The sequence below is a fragment of the Carica papaya genome, chromosome 8 (assembly GCF_054855325.1).
Source record: "Carica papaya isolate Zhongbai chromosome 8, ASM5485532v1, whole genome shotgun sequence".
In the NCBI taxonomy this organism is placed as follows: Eukaryota; Viridiplantae; Streptophyta; class Magnoliopsida; order Brassicales; family Caricaceae; genus Carica; species Carica papaya.
The window spans coordinates 26,637,220-26,659,034 of record NC_142316.1 but is presented as its reverse complement, the minus strand read 5'-3'; the positions used below and the strand labels follow the sequence as shown (position 1 = coordinate 26,659,034).

General features: G+C 34.5%; 1 protein-coding gene across 10 annotated transcripts; it reads left to right on the top strand.

Moving 5' to 3' along the window:
- Positions 1-1,817: 1,817 nt before the first annotated feature.
- On the top strand, positions 1,818-21,738 carry LOC110817174 (protein ZINC INDUCED FACILITATOR-LIKE 1-like). Of its 10 annotated transcripts, none has more exons than XM_088209045.1 (18): positions 1,999-2,138; positions 2,664-2,710; positions 3,005-3,045; positions 13,512-13,572; positions 13,673-13,775; positions 13,889-13,991; positions 15,252-15,305; positions 15,388-15,450; positions 18,410-18,459; positions 18,598-18,673; positions 18,791-19,003; positions 19,339-19,426; positions 19,852-19,937; positions 20,029-20,136; positions 20,359-20,403; positions 20,558-20,646; positions 20,720-20,763; positions 21,124-21,738. In XM_088209045.1, the coding sequence occupies exons 2-18, from the start codon at positions 2,671-2,673 to the stop codon at positions 21,222-21,224; spliced, it is 1,365 nt and encodes a 454-aa protein (XP_088065171.1). In that variant the 5' UTR covers positions 1,999-2,138; positions 2,664-2,670; the 3' UTR covers positions 21,225-21,738. The 10 variants fall into 10 exon arrangements, 9 of the variants coding, with proteins under 9 accessions (XP_088065175.1, XP_088065172.1, XP_088065169.1 ...); XM_088209048.1 differs by lacking the exon at positions 2,664-2,710 and adding an exon at positions 13,326-13,410 and having other exon boundaries at positions 2,050-2,138; XM_088209043.1 differs by lacking the exon at positions 2,664-2,710 and having other exon boundaries at positions 1,821-2,138.
- The last annotated feature ends 77 nt before the right edge of the window (positions 21,739-21,815 follow it).

Below are 21,815 nucleotides of genomic sequence, written 5' to 3'. Positions count from 1 at the left end.
GCATAACTCTTAAAGCATGATATGGTATTTTCAATCGTGAACATAATTGTGCTATTGGCCATTCATCTTCTTTTAACTTATCATTTATCATGTCTTTGAATCATTCATTTCCATCATTTGGAGATCGAATGACCCACAACATGGCTGTCCAGTACTTAAAAGTCCATTAAAGTCTGCTTCATTTGATTTTTTTTTTTCAGCAGAGCAAGGCTACAAAAAGATACGTATACCACCAAGCAATCAACCTTTAAGTTTAACTAGCGAATATATTCTTTTGACTTGTCAAATAGATGATGAATGAAGAAATTTACCTGTAAGTGTTAGGTTTTTGTTATTCAAATAATTTGATTAAATCAATAGCCCAATAACAAAGGATCTGATACTGTTAAATCTTATTTTCTGGATTAAATCTTCTTATAAAGCATCCAATGTATTGACAATAATAAATAAATTAAAGTCTTTTAATATCCATATGTGTTCTTTAAACATTGGCATAACTGAATAGTATGGATTATTTGGGAGGCGAAATAAAAGTAGCTTTTGATGAAAAAACAACCATAACTTCTTGAACTTTATTAAACTTGGAGGCTCATTTACCTTCTCACCACCATCTTTGTTCTTGTGGTAAGCTCCATTTTGCATGATGAAACAATAGTAATGGATAACAAATACAGTTGTAGAATGAGTATGAAAAAAAAAAAAAAACATAAGGTATGTACATGGTAGCACAAATAAAATAGAAAAAAAAAAGCATAATAAAAAAAACACTAAGTTGGGTGGATAAAAAAAGGGTTAAAAGGTTTATTGTCGACATAGATGCTATGTTAGTAAATTTGGAACGAACATAATATGACTTGTTCATGTCATTTACTGTGTTATTAACCTTAACGAAGGTGGAGAATTTTGTCCCATTTTTTAAAATTAAAGAAACTTAATAAAAAAAATAGGTCACGGAGAATTTTGAATATTTCGGTATATTTCAAGGGATATTTTTGATATTTTGAGCAAAGAATTTTTTGATTGATTTCCATGTGTGTATATATATAATTATGTGTGTATGTAAATTTAATTTCATAATATAATTTTAATTTTAAAAAATTATTTTAAAGTATGATTTCTAAATAAATTTATTAACAAAAAAAAGTAAATTTTTGTTATAACTTACTTAATGATATAAAAAAATAATAAATTTAAAATATACTAGGAATTGAATTTATTTTAAAAAAATATTTTGATGTAAATTTTGTCTTATTTCAATTTTTTTTTGGGGTGTTTTTCTACATGGTTTTGATAAAACAAAATACTTTTTTTTTTTATTAAATTCATTATAATCCTTTTAACCTTATAAAAAATAAAACTAAAAATTGTATCAGAGAATAACTTTTGAAATGAATAATTTCTAATTAAAAAATAATAACCAGATAACGAAATGTAACTAATAATTCATTGACTAGAATTATTAATTTTGCAAATCATAATTTTTTATTTGTCCTAACTAACTCCTTCAATCATAAAATATAAAGTTGGATGAGTTGATTACATTTTTCTCATATAAGTTTATAAGTTATGGTATGAATGCGTTTTATATTTTATATTATTAATATATGTATATATTTTTATTCCATGTCTCACTTATTAACGTACGTATAACTCAACTTGACGGCACCAGTTGGATGTAGTTCTTCTCTACATAAGTTATGGGTTCCAGTTTGATATATATATATATATATATACATCTCTAATTAAAGGTTGATATATCACATTAACATATGTATATATTTTTATCTTTATCTCACTCGACATTTATTGCCTCATGTGATTTTCCGTCTTTTTGTGCCGTGCCGACTCTCTCTCTCTCTCTTTCGAAACAGTTGTCGTCTCTGACTCTCCTTGTACGCCGTAATTAAACCAAACTGGTAAATTTCCAGTTTCTTTTTAGGCCGCCGTTTCCAAAACAACTGAGGTGCTTGGTTGCATTTTTCCCAAATTAACAGCAATGCCGGAGATCGGAGAAACACTGCTGAAGAGGCACTACTCCGAGAACTGTCCTGGTTGTAAGGTTGACCAGTTCAAAGATACCAATCCTGCTATTCCTCTCAAACTTTTCTTCTACGTATCCCTCGTCGTTCTTTGTGCCGGTACCTTCTCTCTTTCTCTCTCTATATCTCTCTCTCTCCCTCTATATATATATATATATGTATATTCAGATATGCATGTATACGCACACACATAAACATCAGATATACATGATACATGCTTATAAAGTTTCTATATATCCATGAAAACTGTAAGTTCCCAATTCTTTTGCCCAAATTATTTTTAAAACAGCTGAGCAACACCATATGCTTTTCGCTAAAAATCTCACTCCAGTTCTATTCCAATCCCCGGCTTGCTCTCATCAGCCAATTGTCAAAACTGTAATGAGTTACATCCTTATAGTCAACTCTTCCGAACACTCGCGATTTTGTTTAAAATCTGACATGTTTATCGACCATATCCTTTTTCAAGAAACGCATGCGTATGGGGAAAAAAATAATAATAATCACTTGTCAGCTTATGATCACTGATTTAAAAGTGTTTGTTTGTTATCTTTATCTTTACACCCAAACTAAACAACAGAAGTGTCGATGTCTACTTCATTTTTCTTAATTGGTATCTTCCAGAATAGACATGGATGAGAATCACAACTATGTATATGAGAAAACTTCAGGTAAATTAATAATACCCATTTGTCTCTTCGGCAATTTGCCTTTTTCTTTTTTTTTCCTAAAAGGGACTACTGTTTGGTAGACTGCTGTTTTCAATTGATTACGAAGTAAAAAAAACATATATTTATATGTACATATACATATATCATGCTGTAATCCTCTAAACTATACGCTAACAGCTTTAAATGTCAATAGTTGCTAAAAAGAATTTCCAAACAGTACTATTGGCGCCATTCTGTATCTTGCTTTTCCTACCTATTTATCTGGGAACTTATTTCATTTCAATTTCTTTGCAGCTTTGCCAATATCCTCTCTTTTCCCGTTCCTCTATTTCATGGTAAGTATCCTTCGCCAGTTTTTTTCGGGTTACGTTACTTCCTGACAAATTTCTATGCAGAAATGCTAAAAGATGATTCCACTGTGCAGAGATATTAGGAGAAAGCCTAGGAAAAAAATAGGATATAGATTTGATATTAGAATCCTAGATAGAGGGAAGTTTTCTAAACCTTTAATAAGTATACTTTCTGTCCTATTTCTGAAGGATGCTGATTTGGTATCCAACCCTATAAATAATGTAATAGTAAAGAAGGAAACCATGGGATAGAATTTATAGCTTTCTTCGTGGTATCAGAGCATGATTCTCTGTTCCAACTAACCTAGAATATCAAGAATGCCGAAGTATGACATGGCTAGCCATCTTCAAACCTGGAAGCCAGAAGTCATGCATTCATCAGAAACTATTCCAATCAGGAACAATGGGATGGATAATCCAATGATATCCATCACCAGACACAAGTTAAATAGCCAAAACTACCTTCTTTGGTTGCAGTCTGTCATGATGCTCGGGTACAAGAAAGGGAAAGATGACCACCTTATAAGAGCCACTAATCCACCGGCCATGAATGGTCCAAAATACCGAACTTGGAAAGTCAAAGACTATATGATAATGTCTTAGCTTGTCAATTAAATAACAAATGAAATAGGAGAGAATTTCCTCCTATTCAAGACAGCTAAGGAAATCTGTAATGCAGCTCGTAAAACATTTTCCAAAAAAGATAACTCCTCAGAACTCTTTGTCATAGAAAACATCCTTCACGACTTGCAACAATGTGACCTGAGGGGACCTAGTACTTAAACGTGTTGACAAAGAACTTGCAACAACTTGACGTGTATGAAAAGCAATGATGACACTACTAAGAAGAAAATCTTCAGTATCGGACAATAACTGAGAAGAAGAGGCTGTCCAAATTTCTTCTCGGCCTTAACAAGGAACTAGGTGATGCCGAGGAAGAATCCTGGGAGAGAGACCAAGTCTCAGTCTCTGTTAAGCGTTTACAAAAGTGACCGTGGAAGAGAGCTGAAAGAAAATCATGCCCAAGAATCCAACACATACTCAGATTCCTAAAACTTCAGAACTTTCTACTCAAAAGAATCAGCCACTTCAACAAGAGACGAAACAGAAAAACGGAAAGTTGTGATGCGATTATTTGTTGGAAGCTTTGTGGAAAGCCACCGAATTGGAAACAAAATTGGAATCAAGGAGGAAAAGAAACAAAAGGAAATTTAGAAACAGAGTTGAGAGAAAACCTAGCCATGGAAGCTTAGCTGGTGAGCAACAAAAAGAGAAATTGGTTTTTAGTAAAAAGTAGATGAAGTACTTGAGAAATTTATTGAGTAATCATCAAGTAAATAATCCAGTAGTAGGCACTAGATCTGCTTCCCACTGAGGTAAATTTTCTAATACCCATCTAATCTCCAAAATTCAACCAATGCATGGATCACTGGCTCTGGAGTTTCAGCTCACATAACTAGTAATTTGAAATTGTTTAAACCATATAGCTCATCCCATAAGCAAATCAATATCAGAATTTCAGGCGAGTATCTACCAAAGGTAGTTGAAATAGCTACTGAGCATTTATCCAAAAACATAAATTTAAGTAATGTGTTCTATGTTCCTAAATTAAGTTGCACTTATTGTCAGTTAGTACATTTTAGGTGGTTAGAATACCAAGAATTGAGAGTTGTTGCTAAATTTTATTCAAACTTTTTTAAATTTCAGGAACTAAATTCAAGAAAGACGAACAATGCTAATGTACATTAAGGACTCTTGGTATTAGAGCTAAAGCACTGGGGAATTAGTAAACTCAAGAAGATTAGTAATGCTAATGTACACTCAGAACTCTATATCCACACTCGAGAGTATCTATCCTCTATTTTTCCTGTTTTACTTCTTATAGTGATAGTGGAATCATGTTGTGGCACTATAGATTTAGGCATCCAAACTTTAGTAAAGGATTACCTTCATTATTCAATAAAAGTTTTAAAAATTTATAGTGTGATATATGTCAGTTTGTACAACATGGCTGAGCACTTGCCAAATTCAACCTTATAAAGAGTCCGACTCATTGTCCTTAATCTGCAGTGCTGTATGGAGACCATCAAGTATAAAAAAAAATTACCACGGCTAGATGACTTGTTTTGTTTGTAGATAATCATACTAAAGTTACATGGGTTTACCTGATGAGAGAAAGTCTGACGTTGAGAAAATATTTCAAAAGTTCAACAAAAGAATTCTAAATCTAATTTCACACAAAAATTCAAATTCTTAGAATACAAAGGAATACTTCAAACTAACTCTTGGAAGTTACCTAAAAAACTAAGATATTATACGTCAGAGTTCATTTGTTGATACAACTCAACAAATTGGTTATCTGAAAGAAAGAATCGTCATATCCTTGAGGTAGTCAGGTCACTTATTTATTCAACAAATGTGCCAAACCACTTCTGAGGGGAAGTAATTTCCTTCATCAATAGAATGCCTTAAGTACTAAAATTTACTACACGAATTCAGAAATTACTCACAACTTACCAACATAGCAGGACCATTTCATTAATCGCACTAAAACTCTTTGGATTCATTGCATTTGTTCACATTCACTTATAACACTCTGGCAAATTGAATTTAAGATCAGTAAAATGCATATTTTTAGAGTATACTCCAAACCAAAAGGGATACAAATGCTATTCCCCCGCAACCTGTATGATTTTATACCTCAATGAATGTGACTTTTTTTTGAATAACAACCTTTCTATCCTGAATCTTAAATTCAATTTTGGGAGGAAGCAGGGGGCCGAGGAGAGGGGGGGGGATCGAATGAGGGAAGATTACTAAACTTAACTATTGAATTATTGCTGATTCAGAAAAACTTTGTTTCATTATATGAACCAATTCCAGGGCATGGGTCAAAAATTCTAGAACCTGAGCAACTTCCAATACTGAGCATAGCCAAATATTGACCCTAAACAAAGGTTCCAGCCTTGACCATATTAGAAGTGATGCAACTTGAGAAGATCATCCATCGCACTAAGAAAAGGGGTAAGATCGTGTGTAAATCATCCTTCATGCAGTTTTATATCATATACAAGATTATCACCTCAATTTTAAGCATTTGTTACAAGGGTAGATAATACTCAGATTCCTAAGACAATTTCGGAAGTCATGAGTATTCTAGATTGAAAGATAGGTGTGTGCGAAGAAATGAAGGCTCTAAAGAAAAATGGTACATGAGAACTCACAAAATTATTAAAAGAAAAAAGACAATAGGTTGCAAGTAGGTTTTCACTATGAAGTGTAAAGCCGATAGGAGAGTTGATAGGTTAAAAGCTCGGCTAATTGTTAAAGGATTCACACGATCATATGGTATTGACTACCAAGAAATATTTGCAATGTTGCAAAGTTAAACACAATTCGGTACTTTTATCATTGATAGCAAACCTTAATTGACCACTTTAACAACTTAACGTGAAGAATACTTTCTTAGATGGAAAAATTGCAAAGGAAGTTTACATAGATATTTTTCCAGATTTTGAGACATGGGATAATATAAATATGGTCTATAAGTTGAAGTAACCCTTTATTGATTGAAGCAATCTTTTAGAGCATGGTTTCGATTGATTCAATGGATACACACAGTATCGAATAGATCACACATTATTTATGAAGTACTCACAGATAGGAAAAATTGTTGTACTTATTGTCTGTGTAGATGATATAGTGTTAACTGAAAATGAGGAAGAAGAAATTTCAAAACTCAAGAGAACACTTGCCCTAGAATTAGATACCAAAGAACTCGAGAAATTAAAGTACTTCTTTAGTGTGGAAGTAACATGATCTAGGAAAAGACTCACAGTATCACAAAGGAAGTATGTAGTTAACTTGTTGAAGGAAACATGAATGAGTGGGTATAAACCGTCAGACACTCTAATGGAACCAAATATCAGGTCCAAAGCACAAGGAGAAAGTCCTTTAGTAAACAGAGGACAATATCAGAGATTGGTTGGAAAGTTAATCTATCTCTCATAGATTAGGCCAGATATCGAATTTGTAGTAAATATCGTAAGTCAATTCATAAATAACATAACTAGAGAACATTTACGGGTTAAGAATTGAATTTCATGGTACTTAAAAATAACAGTAGGAATGATTGCTCTATGAGAAAACCACAAGAAGAGATGTAGAGATATTCACTTATATTGACTAGGTAGGATTTGGCATGGACAGAAGATCAACTTTTGGATATTGGTCATATTTATGGAAGGTTTTAGTAACATAGCTGAGTAAGAAACAACCAGTTGTAGCGTAAAACAGCATTGAGGCAAAATTCAAGGTTACGAAACTAGGAATATGTGAATAAATATGGCACGTGTTCTAAAAGAGTTAGAGATTAAAAATTCTACTCCCATAAATGTATTTTGACAATCTGTCTACAATTAGCTTTGAAAATAATTCAGTTCACTATGTTCGAACTAAACATGTCGATATACATCAACATATCATAAAAGAGAACATAAAATAAGAGATAATTAATGTCGTATATATTTCATCCACCTAACAAGATAGCAAACATATGTGAGAAGTCTCTGACATAACTATCTGATCTTTAGAAAGAAAAAGAGAAATAGAAGAGAAATAGAGAGCAAAATCTGATAAATAATTTTATTTTTTTCCTTGATTGTTTATAATATAAAGGTTGAGCTTTTTATAAACTATAAGCAATTAAAACAGCCAATATCATGGCCGAAATCAATGCAGCGGTGACTGTTGTAAAGTAAATTCAAAACATTAACTCTTAACCCTAATCTTAATTGATATTTGTTAAAAAATAATTTACTTTTTTTTTTATTTCTCTTTTTTAACCCTTAATGTCCTGACAATACTCTCTCATTCAGTGTCAACTTTATCTCCAAGGTTAAAATATAGTTTATTATTATTATTACTATTATATATATATATTTTTTTAAGCAGGTTTTTTTTTTCTTGTTCATATATATATATATATATATTAAAGCAGTCTTATATATATATATGTTAATTATTATATACATAAATATTTTTTTTCTAAAGCAGTTTTCTATTGCTTGTACCTCCATAAAATCATTTTTTTTAATTATTATATATAGATGTTCATATATATGTATATATATTAAAGCGGTTTTCTACTGCTTCCACCCCGTAAAAATCAAATTTTCCCGAATTGACCCCTCCAAACCACCGATGCAGTCGCTGCCAGACATTGTAATCGTGCTGCTGTAGTAACACCTTCTTCTTCCACCTCTTCTTCTACTTCTCCTTCTTTCGCTTCTTCTTTTTTAGATCAGAACCCATCTGGAGAACGAGAGACCTCCAGGTTCCCATCTTGACCTCACGCGGATTAAAGCGGAACCCAAGCAGAGCTTCCAGGAGGTAGCTCTTTTTGGCTGGTTAGCCGAGGCGAACGAGGGAGAGACCTCTAAGGTGTTCATTCTTGGCGGCTATTGCTTGAGAAAGAAAGAGAAGAAGAGCAGGTGAACCAGTTCGGTTCAAAATGTTGGTTGGACTAGTTAGAATCAGATAAGTTAGGGAACCTGGTTCGGTCTGTATTGTTTGGTCCGATTCAATAACTTAACCGGTTTGATGGTTTATTTTTTTATCTGAACCCCAAATCTTTTCTTCTTCTTTATCACGCGGAAGATGGGTTGGTTGGCCATTAGGTGTAGCCCCTTGATCCGTCGGTCTCGCATCTTTCGGGAATGCCTCTGCCAGACGTGTCAAGCTTTCTTCGGTTCAGTCGGCGGATCTGCCACATAGTAGATTCAGGATCATGCTGACTGCCACTGCGATTCTTTCATGAATGGAGGGAGTTTCAGGTCAATCTCCTTCACGATGATCGCTTCTGGATTCTCCAACTCTGATACCACCTTGTCAGCAGCCTTTGATATGGTTGTCTGATCTTGAGAAAGAAAGAAAGAAAGAGAGAGAAGAGGGAAGTAGAAGAGAAACAGAGAAGGAAATCTAAGAAATGATTTTATTCTTTTTCTTGATTGATTATAATATAAAAGTTGAGCTTTTTATTGGTTATAAGCAATTAAAACAACTACTATCATGGCCGGAATCAATGCAGTGGTCAACCTTGTCTCCAAAGTTAAAATATAGTTTATTATTATTATTATTATTATTATAAATAATTATCATTATTATTATTATAAATATATATTTTTTTAAAGCATGTTTTTTTCTTATATATATATATATATATTTTAAGACAGTCTTTTATATATATATATATATATGTTAATTATTATATATGTAAATATTTTTTTTCTGAATCAGTTTTCTGCTGCTTCTACCCTCATAAAATTGTTTTTTTCAATTATTATATATAGATGTAAATATATACATATATATTTTTTTTTAAAGCAGCTTTCTATTGCTTCCACTCGTGAAAATCAAATTTTCACAAATTGGTCCCTCCAAACCACCAAGGCTGCCACTGCCGGATGTAGTAATCGTGCTGCTGCAGTAATGTCTTCTTCTTCCACCTCTCATTTCGCTTCTTATTTTCTAGATCAGAACCTATTTAGAGAACGAGAGACCTGCAGGTTCCCATCTTGATCTCACGTGGATTAAAGCAGAACCCGAGCAGAGCTTTCAGGAGGTAGCTCTTTCCGGCTGGTTGGCTGAGGCAAACTGTAACGGCCCCGGAAATTTAAAATGAAATATGTGTATTAAAAATGTCAAATGCGGAAGCGAAATAAAAATTTCGATTAACATCCCTTACACTAAAACAAAAAACGTGCTTAAAATATAAAAGAACAAACTAACTAAAAGAGAAACTCGAAAGTAAAAGTTATAAATATAACTACGGAGTCTTTAGGCGTCCTCTTCACCGTCTTCCTGCGGAACGGGCTCGGGAACAATGTCTTTCTGATCTGAAATGATTAAATAAGGAATGAGCTACACCAGTCCAGTAAAGAGATCACACTATCTCACCGTCACGGAGGTAAAGGTGGGTAGAAAACACAAAAAGACCAATGGAGCATAATTTACAACAAATTCTTTTATCAATAATAAAATCCTTTACTATCCACTTAGCTCGGTGAAATTCATAAAACAATATACGAAAACAATAACATTATCATCATCATGAAATCATATGAGCTGTATAACATAATACTTATCACGCCTTTTGCAATTCAATCATTACACAACATATTTTTTTTCATTTACCAGCCTACTAGTATCCATGGGGATCCATAGGGGTCCCGCTACTCGTGAACCCTTAACACTTGTAATCAGATTCCAGGGCCGTCTCCATACCCCGTCCGGTATGAGAGACCACAGTCCCGGTAGGGTTCCCTACGGACCCGGTCCGTCCACCATCTCCCAGGATATCTAGTCAGGCTGACCACATTATACAATTATCAATTTACATAACCTTTCATCCCTTTTTTTCCTCAGTCAGCATCATCAAATCACACACAAACATGCAACCGGTAGTTCACGCCAACAAGACAACACACAACATCGAGTTCTCAGTCATTCAGTCTATAATCAATGAAACAGTGATACATGCACACGAAACTATGAAATAAAAACATCAGACATCATACTGCATTTAAAACTGTAAAATAGAACAAACACAACTGACCGACAAATACACCAGACTCGGGCTCTATTAGCAACCTCAACAATTTCACACAGCTATTGATTCATGAAATACCATTTTATCATTTATTGCACTTTAATACCGTGATAGGAAATAGGGTGAGAAATTCTTACTTGTTTTGGGGTCCGAATACGGCTCTAAAATGCGCCTACAGGTTGTCCTTAATTTTTCCTGAATTTTTCCCGGGGAACTGAAACGCACTACTGGTACCTGCACGTGTCCCAAAAATCCCAAATTAGACCCAGGGCCCTTTTCGGCCAATATCGCAATTCCGGCACGGCGGCTCTGCCGTGCTCCGGCGACGGCGCCGTCGCTTGCGGTGGCGATTCGCCTCGGATTGGCCGTTTTCGGCCACACTTGCATCGGTCCCTGCGATAAAACAACCCTAGGGCCCTCGGGGGGCCAAAAAATTACGAAAAACCGAAGCTTACCAACGGCGGTGCTCTCGGGTGTGGCGGCTCTCTGGCGAGGTTCGTGTTTTGGTGATTTGGCTCCGATCAACCTGTAGAGAAAAGAATGGTGATCACGGTGATATAAAAATTGTATCAAACGGAGGCCGGGAAGGGCCTCATCGGAGGCAAAAACCGAGGAGGGGCGCGGCGGCGTCGCTGGGTTTCGGCCTTGTTTTTCGGCCGTTTGGCCAGAATTTTGGCTCCGATTTGGCCACAGGGGAACTCAGCATTGAAAAACGAGCTGGGAGTATGAAATTTACCTTGATCAGCGGTCGGAAAACTCCCCGGTGCAGCAGCGGGTGGCGGCGGCCGGCTCCTCCGGCGTCTAGTTCGTCTTCTCCGGCGAGGGCAGGCGGCTAGGGTTTTTGTGGTCAGGTGTGGGGGTTTTATTTATACTCTTTTGCCTTTTGATCACAGCCGTCCATTTTTGTTAAATCTGGGCCGTCCGTGTTTGATTGAATCTGGGCCGTCCGTGCGCGTGCATCTGGGCCGTCCGTGCGCTTGCATCTGGGCCGTCCGATCGCGCGCACGCGGATCGCCCACGTGGCCCGTTCCCGGGTCGACTTGGTCTTGCCACGCGGCAGGTCCTGGTTGGCCAGGGCTGCTGACTGGGCCGCTGACGTGGCTGCTGACGTGGCGCTGACGGGGCACAATTTTTCTAAATTACGTTTTGACTTTCGGTTTCCGATTTTCTTTTCAAATATACCCCCAGAATCCTAATTTTCACCCCTTTTTCCCAAAATCAATTTCAATTAAATCCAAATAATATTTTTACCCAATTTTACAATTATTGTTGTTTTTATTTTTATCAACTTAAATTAAAATAAACTAAATAAATAAAATAAATATAAAAAATAAAAAATAAAATTAATGATAATAACAATAAAATTCTAAAATTGTTGGGCGTTACACAAACGAGAGAGAGACCTCTAAGGTGTTCATTCTCGGTCACTATTGCTTGAGAAAGAAAGAGAAGGGGAGCAGGGGAACCAATTCGGTTCAAAATGTTGGTTGAACCAGTTAGAATCAGATAAGTTAACGAACCTGGTTCGGTCTGTATTGTTTGGCTCAATTCAATAACTGAACCGGTTTTAGGGTTTATTTTTTTTAATCTGAATCCCAAATCTTTTCTTCTTCTTCATCACGAGGAAAAAGGGTCGGCTGGTTGTTAGATGCAGCCTCTTGAGCCGTCGGTCTCGCATCTTCCGGGACTGCTTCTGCCATGCGAGCCAAGCTTTCTTTGGTCCAGTTGGCGGATCTGCCACGGAGCAGATCCAGGATTATGCTGAACTATCGTTGCGATTCTTCCATGAACGGGGTGAGTTTCAGGTTGATCTCCTTCATGATGATTACTTTTGGATTTTCCAACTCTGATACCACATTGTCAGAATCCTTTGACATGACTGTTTGATTTTGAGAAAGAAAGAGAGAGAGAAGAGAGAAATAGAAGAGAAACAGAGAGGGAAATTTGAGAAATAATTTTACTCTTTTTCTTGATTGATTTTAACATAAAGGTTGAGTATTTTATATGTTATAAACAATTAAAGCAGTCACTATCATGGCCGGAATCAATGCAGTGGTGACTGATATGAAGTAAATTCAAAATATTAACTCTAACCCTAACCCTAATTGATACTTGTAAACAACTAATTTATCTTTTTTATTATTTATCTCTTTTTTTACCCTTAATGTCTTGACAACATACTGACTAAGGCCTTGCCAAGAAAGAACTTTGAGGACTTGAGCTCCAAGCTTGGCATGGTCAACATCTATGTCTAGCTTGAGGGAGAGTACATAAATATTAAGAGAAACTTCAGGAGAGGAAATATGCAGAAATGTTATGAGAAAATCTGGGAGAAAAAAAATATGATCTAGATGTAACAATCCTAAATACAGAAAAGTTTCCTAAATCTCTTAGAAGTATATTTTTTATCCTATTTTTGGGGAGACTGTTTTTGTATCCAACTCTATTAGTAATGTAATAGAATAGAAGGAAATCATGGAATAGAACTTACAGCTTTCTTTACCGCCTCAAATGACAAAAAAGCCTTCTTTTAAGGTTTAACATCCTATGCTGCTAAATCTACTGAAAACATTATTCCAGCAAACACTCCTGCATTTTAGAGCTGGTGGCAAGTTTTATATTCTGACAAACCCAATTTCTGCTTCCACATAATTAGATGGATGCATTGCAATGCATGGATATGAGTAAACTGCATATCTTGGATGAATGTCATGAGACTTGAATAATAATCCTCTTGTCAGGTAAATGTAAATTGAGTATGGTAGTAACAAATTTTAGGAGATGACTTTTTATGTGCTATTTATGAGTTATTCATATGGAGCTCCTGCATTTCGTTCTGCAGGTAAGAGACTTCCATATAGCGAAAAGGGAGGAAGATATTGGATATTATGCTGGTTATATAGGTAACATATCTTTCTCTTTGTTGTTTATGTTAATGGGTTGTTTACTTGATAATTCCTTCTTTTAGGCCCATTGGCAATTTGATGCTATTCTTATTTGAAGGGTCTGCATTTATGTTCGGAAGAGCTTTGACTTCTGTTCTTTGGGGTATGATAGCTGATAGATATGGTCGAAAACCTGTCATTATTTTTGGAACATTTACAGTGTCAGTAATACTGGAATCTTTTCCTTGATTGATGAATATTTGCAATGCTCTTGTCAAGTTCTCCTGCTTTCGTATCAATCTTCTTCATCTTCTTCTTTTGATGATTATTGCAGCGTTGTTTTCAACTCTCTTTTTGGCCTCAGCAGCAACTTTTGGATGGCAATTTCTATGAGATTTCTTCTTGGAAGTCTGTGTGGTATACTTGGTCCAATGAGGGTATCCCTCTTATTCTAAACAATTGACATCTCCATATAAATAGTTTGAATGCCGATTTTCTGTTTGTCTTCTGGTTTCATGGAGTCTCATCTAAGTACGTTTGGGAGGCTGCTCTTTGTACCTGGAAGAGTGGAAAATGGTTGTTGTTGCTAAGATGGGCTTGCCAGTTTGATGAGCTTGAGACTGACTCATGATCATAAAGATGCAGCTTCATAAAGTGAAATATTCATTTATATTCCATTATACGAGTTTTTTTATGTCAGTTTGTTGTTATAATAAGACTCTTGATGTTCTGTTCTACAAACCATTTGTTGACAGTCATGTCCGATTGTCTGTCTATTACATAGTTTCAGGTTGTGTCCTGCAACCTCAAGCATCAATCCGTCATGCTACTGAAGTTCATTTGAGAACTTAGTCTAATCTTGAAGTCCTTGCTGTCTTCCCTTGTGATCTGGGCATGACCTTTCTCTGTTTTGCTGGGGCTTTGATTGCTGCTAAAGCTAAATATATGCAACTATCCTAGAGATTCCATTTTATTGCAAAGTGTCTGGATAATTTAGCCTCTTCTTATATACTGTAGATGCTTTGAGATCGTGTGTCAATTTTCATATTGTATGCGATATAGAACCAAAACTCTCTAGATCTGTCAAAATTAGAACAAAGGCCTTCAGAAACTCCACTATCCCTCTCCATTTATGACCCAAAAAATGGCCAAGGATGAGATCAATGAGCTTCTTTCTCGATTTGTCTATGTAGATACCACTATTTACTATAAGCTCTGCCACGACAAACCTTGTGGATGCCAAGTTAACTGAGTCAACTCCCACGGCTGTCTCATCTCAGGGCACCATAAAGAAAAAAATTAGAGGACTCTTTAGCATGAGAGAATGCAGTTCCAATAATCTTGCCATGCAAAAAACGCCACATGGTGAGAGACTTTTGTTTTCCAAATGGGCTTCCAAGGAATACAATCTAGATTCTGGTCTTGACCCAGGAGGGAGAAATAGAAAGTTTTGACAGAAAATTTGTCACTCTTTGGACAGCTTACATATAAGTCGATTGCATGGATTTTTCTGAGGGTTTCCTCAACGAATTGGGAGGCTATTTTTTAAGTTTGAATTATGTTTTTCTCTCTTTCTTTTTTCTTGTTCTCGATTGTCTTCTTTTTTTATCATCCCCCTTTGTTTTCTTTTCCTCACCTAATACCTTCTTTCCTATAATTGAGGCAATTGCATAAATGAAGTTCTTTGATGTGGTTAGGCATATGCTTTAGAAATCTGCCGTAAAGAATATCAAGCTTTGGGAATGTCAGTTGTAAGATATTTCTCCTTCTTTTGATTATGATGACATCTACAAGTAAGATACTTCATTCATGATATTTAGAAGTTTGTTTCAGATTAGCACATCATGGGGCATTGGATTAGTCATTGGCCCAGCTATTGGAGGTTTTCTTGCGCAGGTACTGTTCTTTTTCTTGTAGATTAGGTGATATTTAAATGATGAAAAGCTTTGTCTATGCAGTGTTAATATCATTTTCCATCAAGATGTTAGTGGTAAGAGTAAAAAGTAATTTGCTTGATGCTTGTCTGGCAAAGATAACTGATAAATTTCCAAGGAATAAATTGAAATCTTTAGATTTTCTATGTGTGCTGTCCTAATAAAAATATTGTGTCTCACATGCTTGATTAAGGCCTGTGGAACATGGTGCAAATATTACTGATCTAACACCAAAGGAAGAAAATCTTCATTCTTCATCCACTCGTTAACCCCACGAAAAAAACTGTAATGATTGTTAAGATCAAGGAGAGATAGTATTGCTTTTGGCATTGGTCTGCCTCCAAAATTCCTTTTATTTTGATAACATGGTTCAGGGGAACAGGCATGCAGGGAGGATTTGGTCTCTTTTTTAAATCATGGCCATTTATCCAAAAATTTTGCTGATCTAAGATGGCATTATTGAATATATAATTTAATCTTTAAGGAACATTTGTATGCTAATCCCTTATCTTTTCATGATTAGAATTGAGAGAGGATACATGCATACCAGATCTCCATTTGTTTCAAAATTTGGCTTAGGTCCTGTTACTTTTACATAGATGGTCATTGATGGTCAATGTGTTATCTTTCCTGGTTAAGTATCGAGTTCCCAGACAATTAATCACAAAGTTATTTTCTAGTAAAGGATTAATACTCTTATTTTTATTACGAGTGACCTATTTTATGAAAATAGATTACAACTCATCAGAAAAGTTAATATTTTAAATAGCTAGCATACCCCTTTAAATAGAGGTTTCAATTCTTATTTAATAATCTCAATTTGATTAGAAATTTAAATTTAATTAAAAATATTTTATTAAAATATTGAAAATCTTATACTATTTAGAAATACAATACTAATGGGAAATTATATATTGTTTAGAAATTTAATAATAATTAAGATTCTATATTTATTATTTAAAAAATTTAATACTAATAAAAAATTATATACTATTTAGAAATCTAATAATAATTAGAATTCCATGTTTAATTGAACTTTAACCTCCTCTTTAGGCGTTGTTTTACCTCTTGCTGCGTCTTCCATATTTATGTTTTACAAATGCATTCATGACATTACTCCCCTCTTGGTCTTCAAGATTGTCCTCAAACTTAAAATGTGAATATAGCTGACTCATCATTTTTTTTTTTGTTGCTTAAGACTAGTGTCGCATTCAATCTTAAGGTAGAACAATCGTTTACATTAGTGACCCAAAACAAACGGTTTATTGTAGTTATAACACAATCCATTTGACCTCATTTATGCCATCTCTGCCTTTGTTAGTTTCTTATAGAGAGGAAATGTTACCAGATTATGTCATAACATTGCTACCATGTGGAGCTGTTGTTTTCTGAGTTGAATTATTAGACTTAGTTACGGACTAAGAAGGGTCACTATAATTGTGTTTGGTCAAAAGTTCTAGCCATACTTATTGCGTATATAAGAGTAGTGAGTGATTGTATCTCAACCTCTAAACAAAGAGAATCGATCAGTCCTACTGTGAACAAATCGGTTTGTTGATCATGGTGTACAGTAGGGGCTCGGGCTAGCAACATCTGAAACTATCGTTGATACTCCTCAGTCGAGCTCGTTTGTTTAAGGTTGACCAATTCATCCAATAAGTTGCTTTGCAGGGACTGTCCAAATTGTAGGGTGCAATATTCCACGAATGTTTTCTATATTATGTCCAACTCTTCCTCCTGTAGTTTATAATATCAAAAGTTGAATTTCTCCTAACATGTGAAAAGCTGCTTGACTAACCTTGTTGGAGGCAGCAGTCCGTTGATTAGTAAAAAATTGCTCGCATCAATTGAGGCATATCAAAAGTTCTTTTGTCTTGTCATAGATGGGAAAGTCCAACTCGGTGTAACGTGAGATAATTCTTCTGTTTACTAGCTTTGCGTTTGTATTGCGCGATTTGACTAGTTGTCAGCCTAACCGATTGGACTCTGTGGCTATTGTCCGCATCAATTCCGCCCTCTAAATCCCTGCCGCGTGACTAGGTGACTATCTGAAGAAGAGTCTCCATCTACTGAAATAGTTGTCGCAACATAAAATCCATCCGGACCTCTGATTCAGCTAGTAGATTTTTCAGTTCCTCGTGCAATCCTTGCTCCCCCGTGATGTTTAACTTTAATACCAAATTATTATGTTTCTTAGTTAAGGATCAAGTCACTAGGCGATTAACTACAAAGTCGTCTTCGAATAAAGGATTAATATCTTATTTTTATTACGAGAACGACCTATTTTGTAGAAATAAATTACAATTTATCAAAAAGAATATACTATCTTGGATTTCATTAGAGAGAACTTCAATCTTATAATTTGAGATAAAATCTTACTTGTTTTTATTAATAGTAAGCATACCCCTTTAAATAGATATTACAATTCTTATTTAAAAATTTTAATCTAATTAAGAATTTAAGTTTAATTAGGAATATTATTTAGGAATCTAATACTAATAAAAAATTATATACTATTTAAAATTTTAATATTAATTAGAATCTCATGTTTAGTATTGACAAATCTAATATTAGTAGGAAATCATATATTATTTAGAAATTTAATACCAGTTAAGATTTCATGTTTAATTGAACTGAATTTCAACCTCCTATTTAGGTGTTATCTTGCCTCTTGTCGCACTTTCCATATTAATGCTCAACAAATTTGTCCGTAATACAATGTTTCTATTCATTATGCAACTAAGTGAAGGGGGCTTATGAGGCAATAATTGTACCATTTACCTCTATACTCCAATTTCATCTCAGTGAACCTCACACAATGTAAATTATTAATTTTGGTTCATAATATTCCCTTCATTTGTATCAAGATTCTGAATTTTAAATCAACCAATGTTGATTGTTTTTATATTTTCAATATGCAGGCTGCAGAGAAATATCCTACTATATTTTCTAAAGGATCTCTTTTTGGGAGGTAAGAAGGGTTCTTCTATTTTTTTTTTTTTTTTTTGGTTTTCTTTTTATTTTTTGTTGTTGCTATAATTTGCACTATTGCTTCAATTTCTTGTTTGTCTGTATGTGCTAATTTTTCCAAACTTGAATGCTCCTGTAGGTTTCCGTACTTCTTACCTTGTCTTTTGATATCAATCTTTTCTGCGGGTGTACTTGTCATCTGTTGTTTGCTTCCGGTAGGTTATTTGGCCTCAATTTTCTGTCCTTTTTAATCTTTTTCTCACAAGCATTTCCAATATCTGTCTGATATTAGGTCAACTTTGTACCGTCATCTTGGGGTCTGAATTTGACAGGAAACTTTGCACAATCATCAAGAATATGACAAAGAATGTGTTGACTCAGTTGATGCACCAGAGGGCACTGCCAATGAGTTTGATTTGACTGAGAAGGTGCAATTAACTGGAAGATGTCCAACTTCTAAGCAAAGTCTTCTGAAAAATTGGCCATTGATGTCATCTATTATTGTGTATTGTGTTTTCCAACTTCATGATATGGCATATGCAGAGGTAATTTTTCATGTTCAAACTTTTCACTATTATTTGAATAAGGATTTCCTTCCTTCTTTCATGTTTGGTTGTAGTAGAGTTTTACTTAATTTCGTGATTTTCTTTGTGAATATCTGCAATAGTAGGCAAGAGCATAATGTTCAGCTGACAATGCCTCTTTTATTGGATTTTTGACAACTGAGATCAAATCTTACTCTCATCATGTCCCAAAAAATCTGCAATGGTGCACTCATTGCTGACCAAAGATCGGCTAATGTTTGCATTTATAACTTCAGCGTCTAAAAATATCAGTTTATTTGCATTCTTTAATACTTTGGCTACCTCTTCTTTTCTAGATTTTCTCATTATGGGCAGTCAGTCCGAAGAAGAATGGAGGATTGAGCTATTCGACTGCAGATGTTGGTGAAGCTCTTGCTATTTCCGGTATTTTCATATGAAAAATCTTTGTTCCTTTGTATTTACAGTTGAATACTTCGTTGTTTAGTGTAATTGCTATTTTCTAGTTCTTAGATTTTTTCCCCCTGATTTTAATTTTTTAGCTTAACAAGTCTTAAATTTTCCAGGTTAAAACTTCAAATGAGGACAAATATACTCTAAAAGACTAGATACTAACAGATTTATGTAAATGAAAATTCAAACCACTGGTACTAAACAATCCGAGAAAAAATTACAGAAATTGAACTACAATTATTAAACTAAACTACAAAAGGGTGGGATTGTACTTTTATCCTTTTCCTTTTCCCTCCGGCATGGTTCCAACAATTTGCTTAATCTGCATCTAGTTATTTTTCAGTCACTAATATAGGTGGCCTTAATTATTTGACCTTTTTTGCACTTCACACTATTAGGTTTTGGACTGCTGCTCTTTCAGTTGTTTCTATACCCGCTTGTGGAGAAGAATTTAGGGCCTGTTGTAATATCTCGCATCGGGGCAGTATGTGTTTTGGCACATTTGACATTTAGATGGTGATCTTCTCATTCCTCCTATAAATGACATTTTGCTGAATAATTTATTCTTTGTGAAGCTGGTAACCATGCCGCTGCTATCCAGTTACCCATTCATAGCTACATTAACAGGCCTCAGCCTCGTGCTGCTAGTTGACTCTGTATCTGTACTGAAGAATGTGCTGGCAGTAAGTGTATGAGATATCTAAGAAAGCTTTTGAGGAATGGAATCTAGTGAACATTGCAACTCCAAACTTGCTTAACACTAAATTCCTTTTCACAGGAGCTGATAAGTAAAAAGAAAAAGATATTGTATTGAAATGTCAAGATATATATATATATATATATTACTGTCAGTCATTACAGATTTGATCTTCCTATTCTCTATGATCTTTTTTTAATGTATTCAGGTATCGATCACTACGGGGTTGTTTCTTCTCCAGAACAGAGCTGTGGTAAAATATTTGCCTATTTGCCATCTGAAAAATTTACACGAACATCTATGCATGTTCTTGATTATAAGTTTTCTGTATGCAATTCTCTCTTTTTAAGCAACTTGATAAAGTAAGCTGCTTTACACTGAAATGCTTTATGTTACTTCTGTATCAGACACAAGAGCAAAGAGGAGCTGCAAACGGAATTTCCATGTCCGCTATGTCCCTTTTCAAAGCTATTGGTCCTGCTGCAGGAGGCTCTCTGTAGGCATTTTGTTGATTTAATTTTCTGTTTATTCACACTTATTCTACAAGGTTTTCTTATTTTATTTTGCAGCTTTTCTTGGGCACAAAAGCGTCAAAATGCTTCATTTCTTCCAGGTACAGACGTACCTCGTGTGTGCTTAATTCTCTACATTTGTTATTTTTTATTGAATAAAAAATTTTTACCCATTTTTTCTTTTCAAAAGTTTTTATCGGTAAAAAAATAATTCAATCTATTATTAACATTAAATCTTAACATAGAAAAATTTAGAGGTTCGAAACTAAGTTATCGAGTTCTAGTACGGTATCATATTAAATAAATAATATATCGAAATTACCAGAAATTTTTAACTTACAGAAAATGGCACAATGTACTATTTATATTGTATGTTAATAGTTCTTTTTTTTTTTTTAAATTTTTCTGGCAAGTGTTTTTTAAGAACAAGATTCATGTAATTATCTGATCATGTTCTACAGGGGATGAAATGATATTCGTCATCCTGAATGGGATCGAGGTTGTTGGATTGGTGATGACATTTAAACCATTTCTAGCTCTACCAGATGATGGTGAATCATAGCTCAAACTTCAGACAGATGCATGCAACATCCACTTCATCTTCAATTTTACTATAGACATTAACTATTAAACTGATCTTTTCTTTTTTCCAGTTAAATTTATTAAAAGAATAGGTAGTACTTTTTCTAAATGAATTTTCTAATATAGCAGAAGGAAAATAACTTGTTACAGCGGGAATGATAGATGTTACACAATCAGATTTTGTGAAGAATTTGCAACTGAATTTAAGTGAAAAACAGGTGAAGATCAAGAAAGATTATGATGAAATTTGTAAAGAAGAAGAAGAGTGCTCGGGAAGCAAAAGAGAGAGTGAGGAGGAGGAGAGAACTCAGAAGTTTTGTAAAATGTAGAAAATGATAATGGCAAGTAAAGGGTGTTTACAGAAGGAGACTAATTACACTACATTTTTAGTTAATTATATCGAACACCAACTATTTATTCTAGCAAATTTTAAAGCAAGAAATCACTTGTGTATTTCTTGTTTCTGGTTTAATGCTATTTTGTTTTTATTCAAATTCTCTACTTTGAAATTTTGATTTAGAAGTTAATCATAATGAGTTAACATTTTCAATCATCTAGAGAACAATTAATT

What these genes read in the sequence shown, in the direction of transcription:
- LOC110817174 (XM_088209043.1), top strand. Translation starts at nt 1,997, where the DNA reads ATGCCGGAGATCGGAGAAACACTGCTGAAGAGGCACTACTCCGAGAAC. An exon ending in TTGGAGGTTTTCTTGCGCAG is followed by an intron (nt 15,451 to 18,409) that starts GTACTGTTCTTT and finishes TTCAATATGCAG; the next exon opens with GCTGCAGAGAAATATCCTAC. An exon ending in TAATATCTCGCATCGGGGCA is followed by an intron (nt 19,938 to 20,028) that starts GTATGTGTTTTG and finishes TTCTTTGTGAAG; the next exon opens with CTGGTAACCATGCCGCTGCT.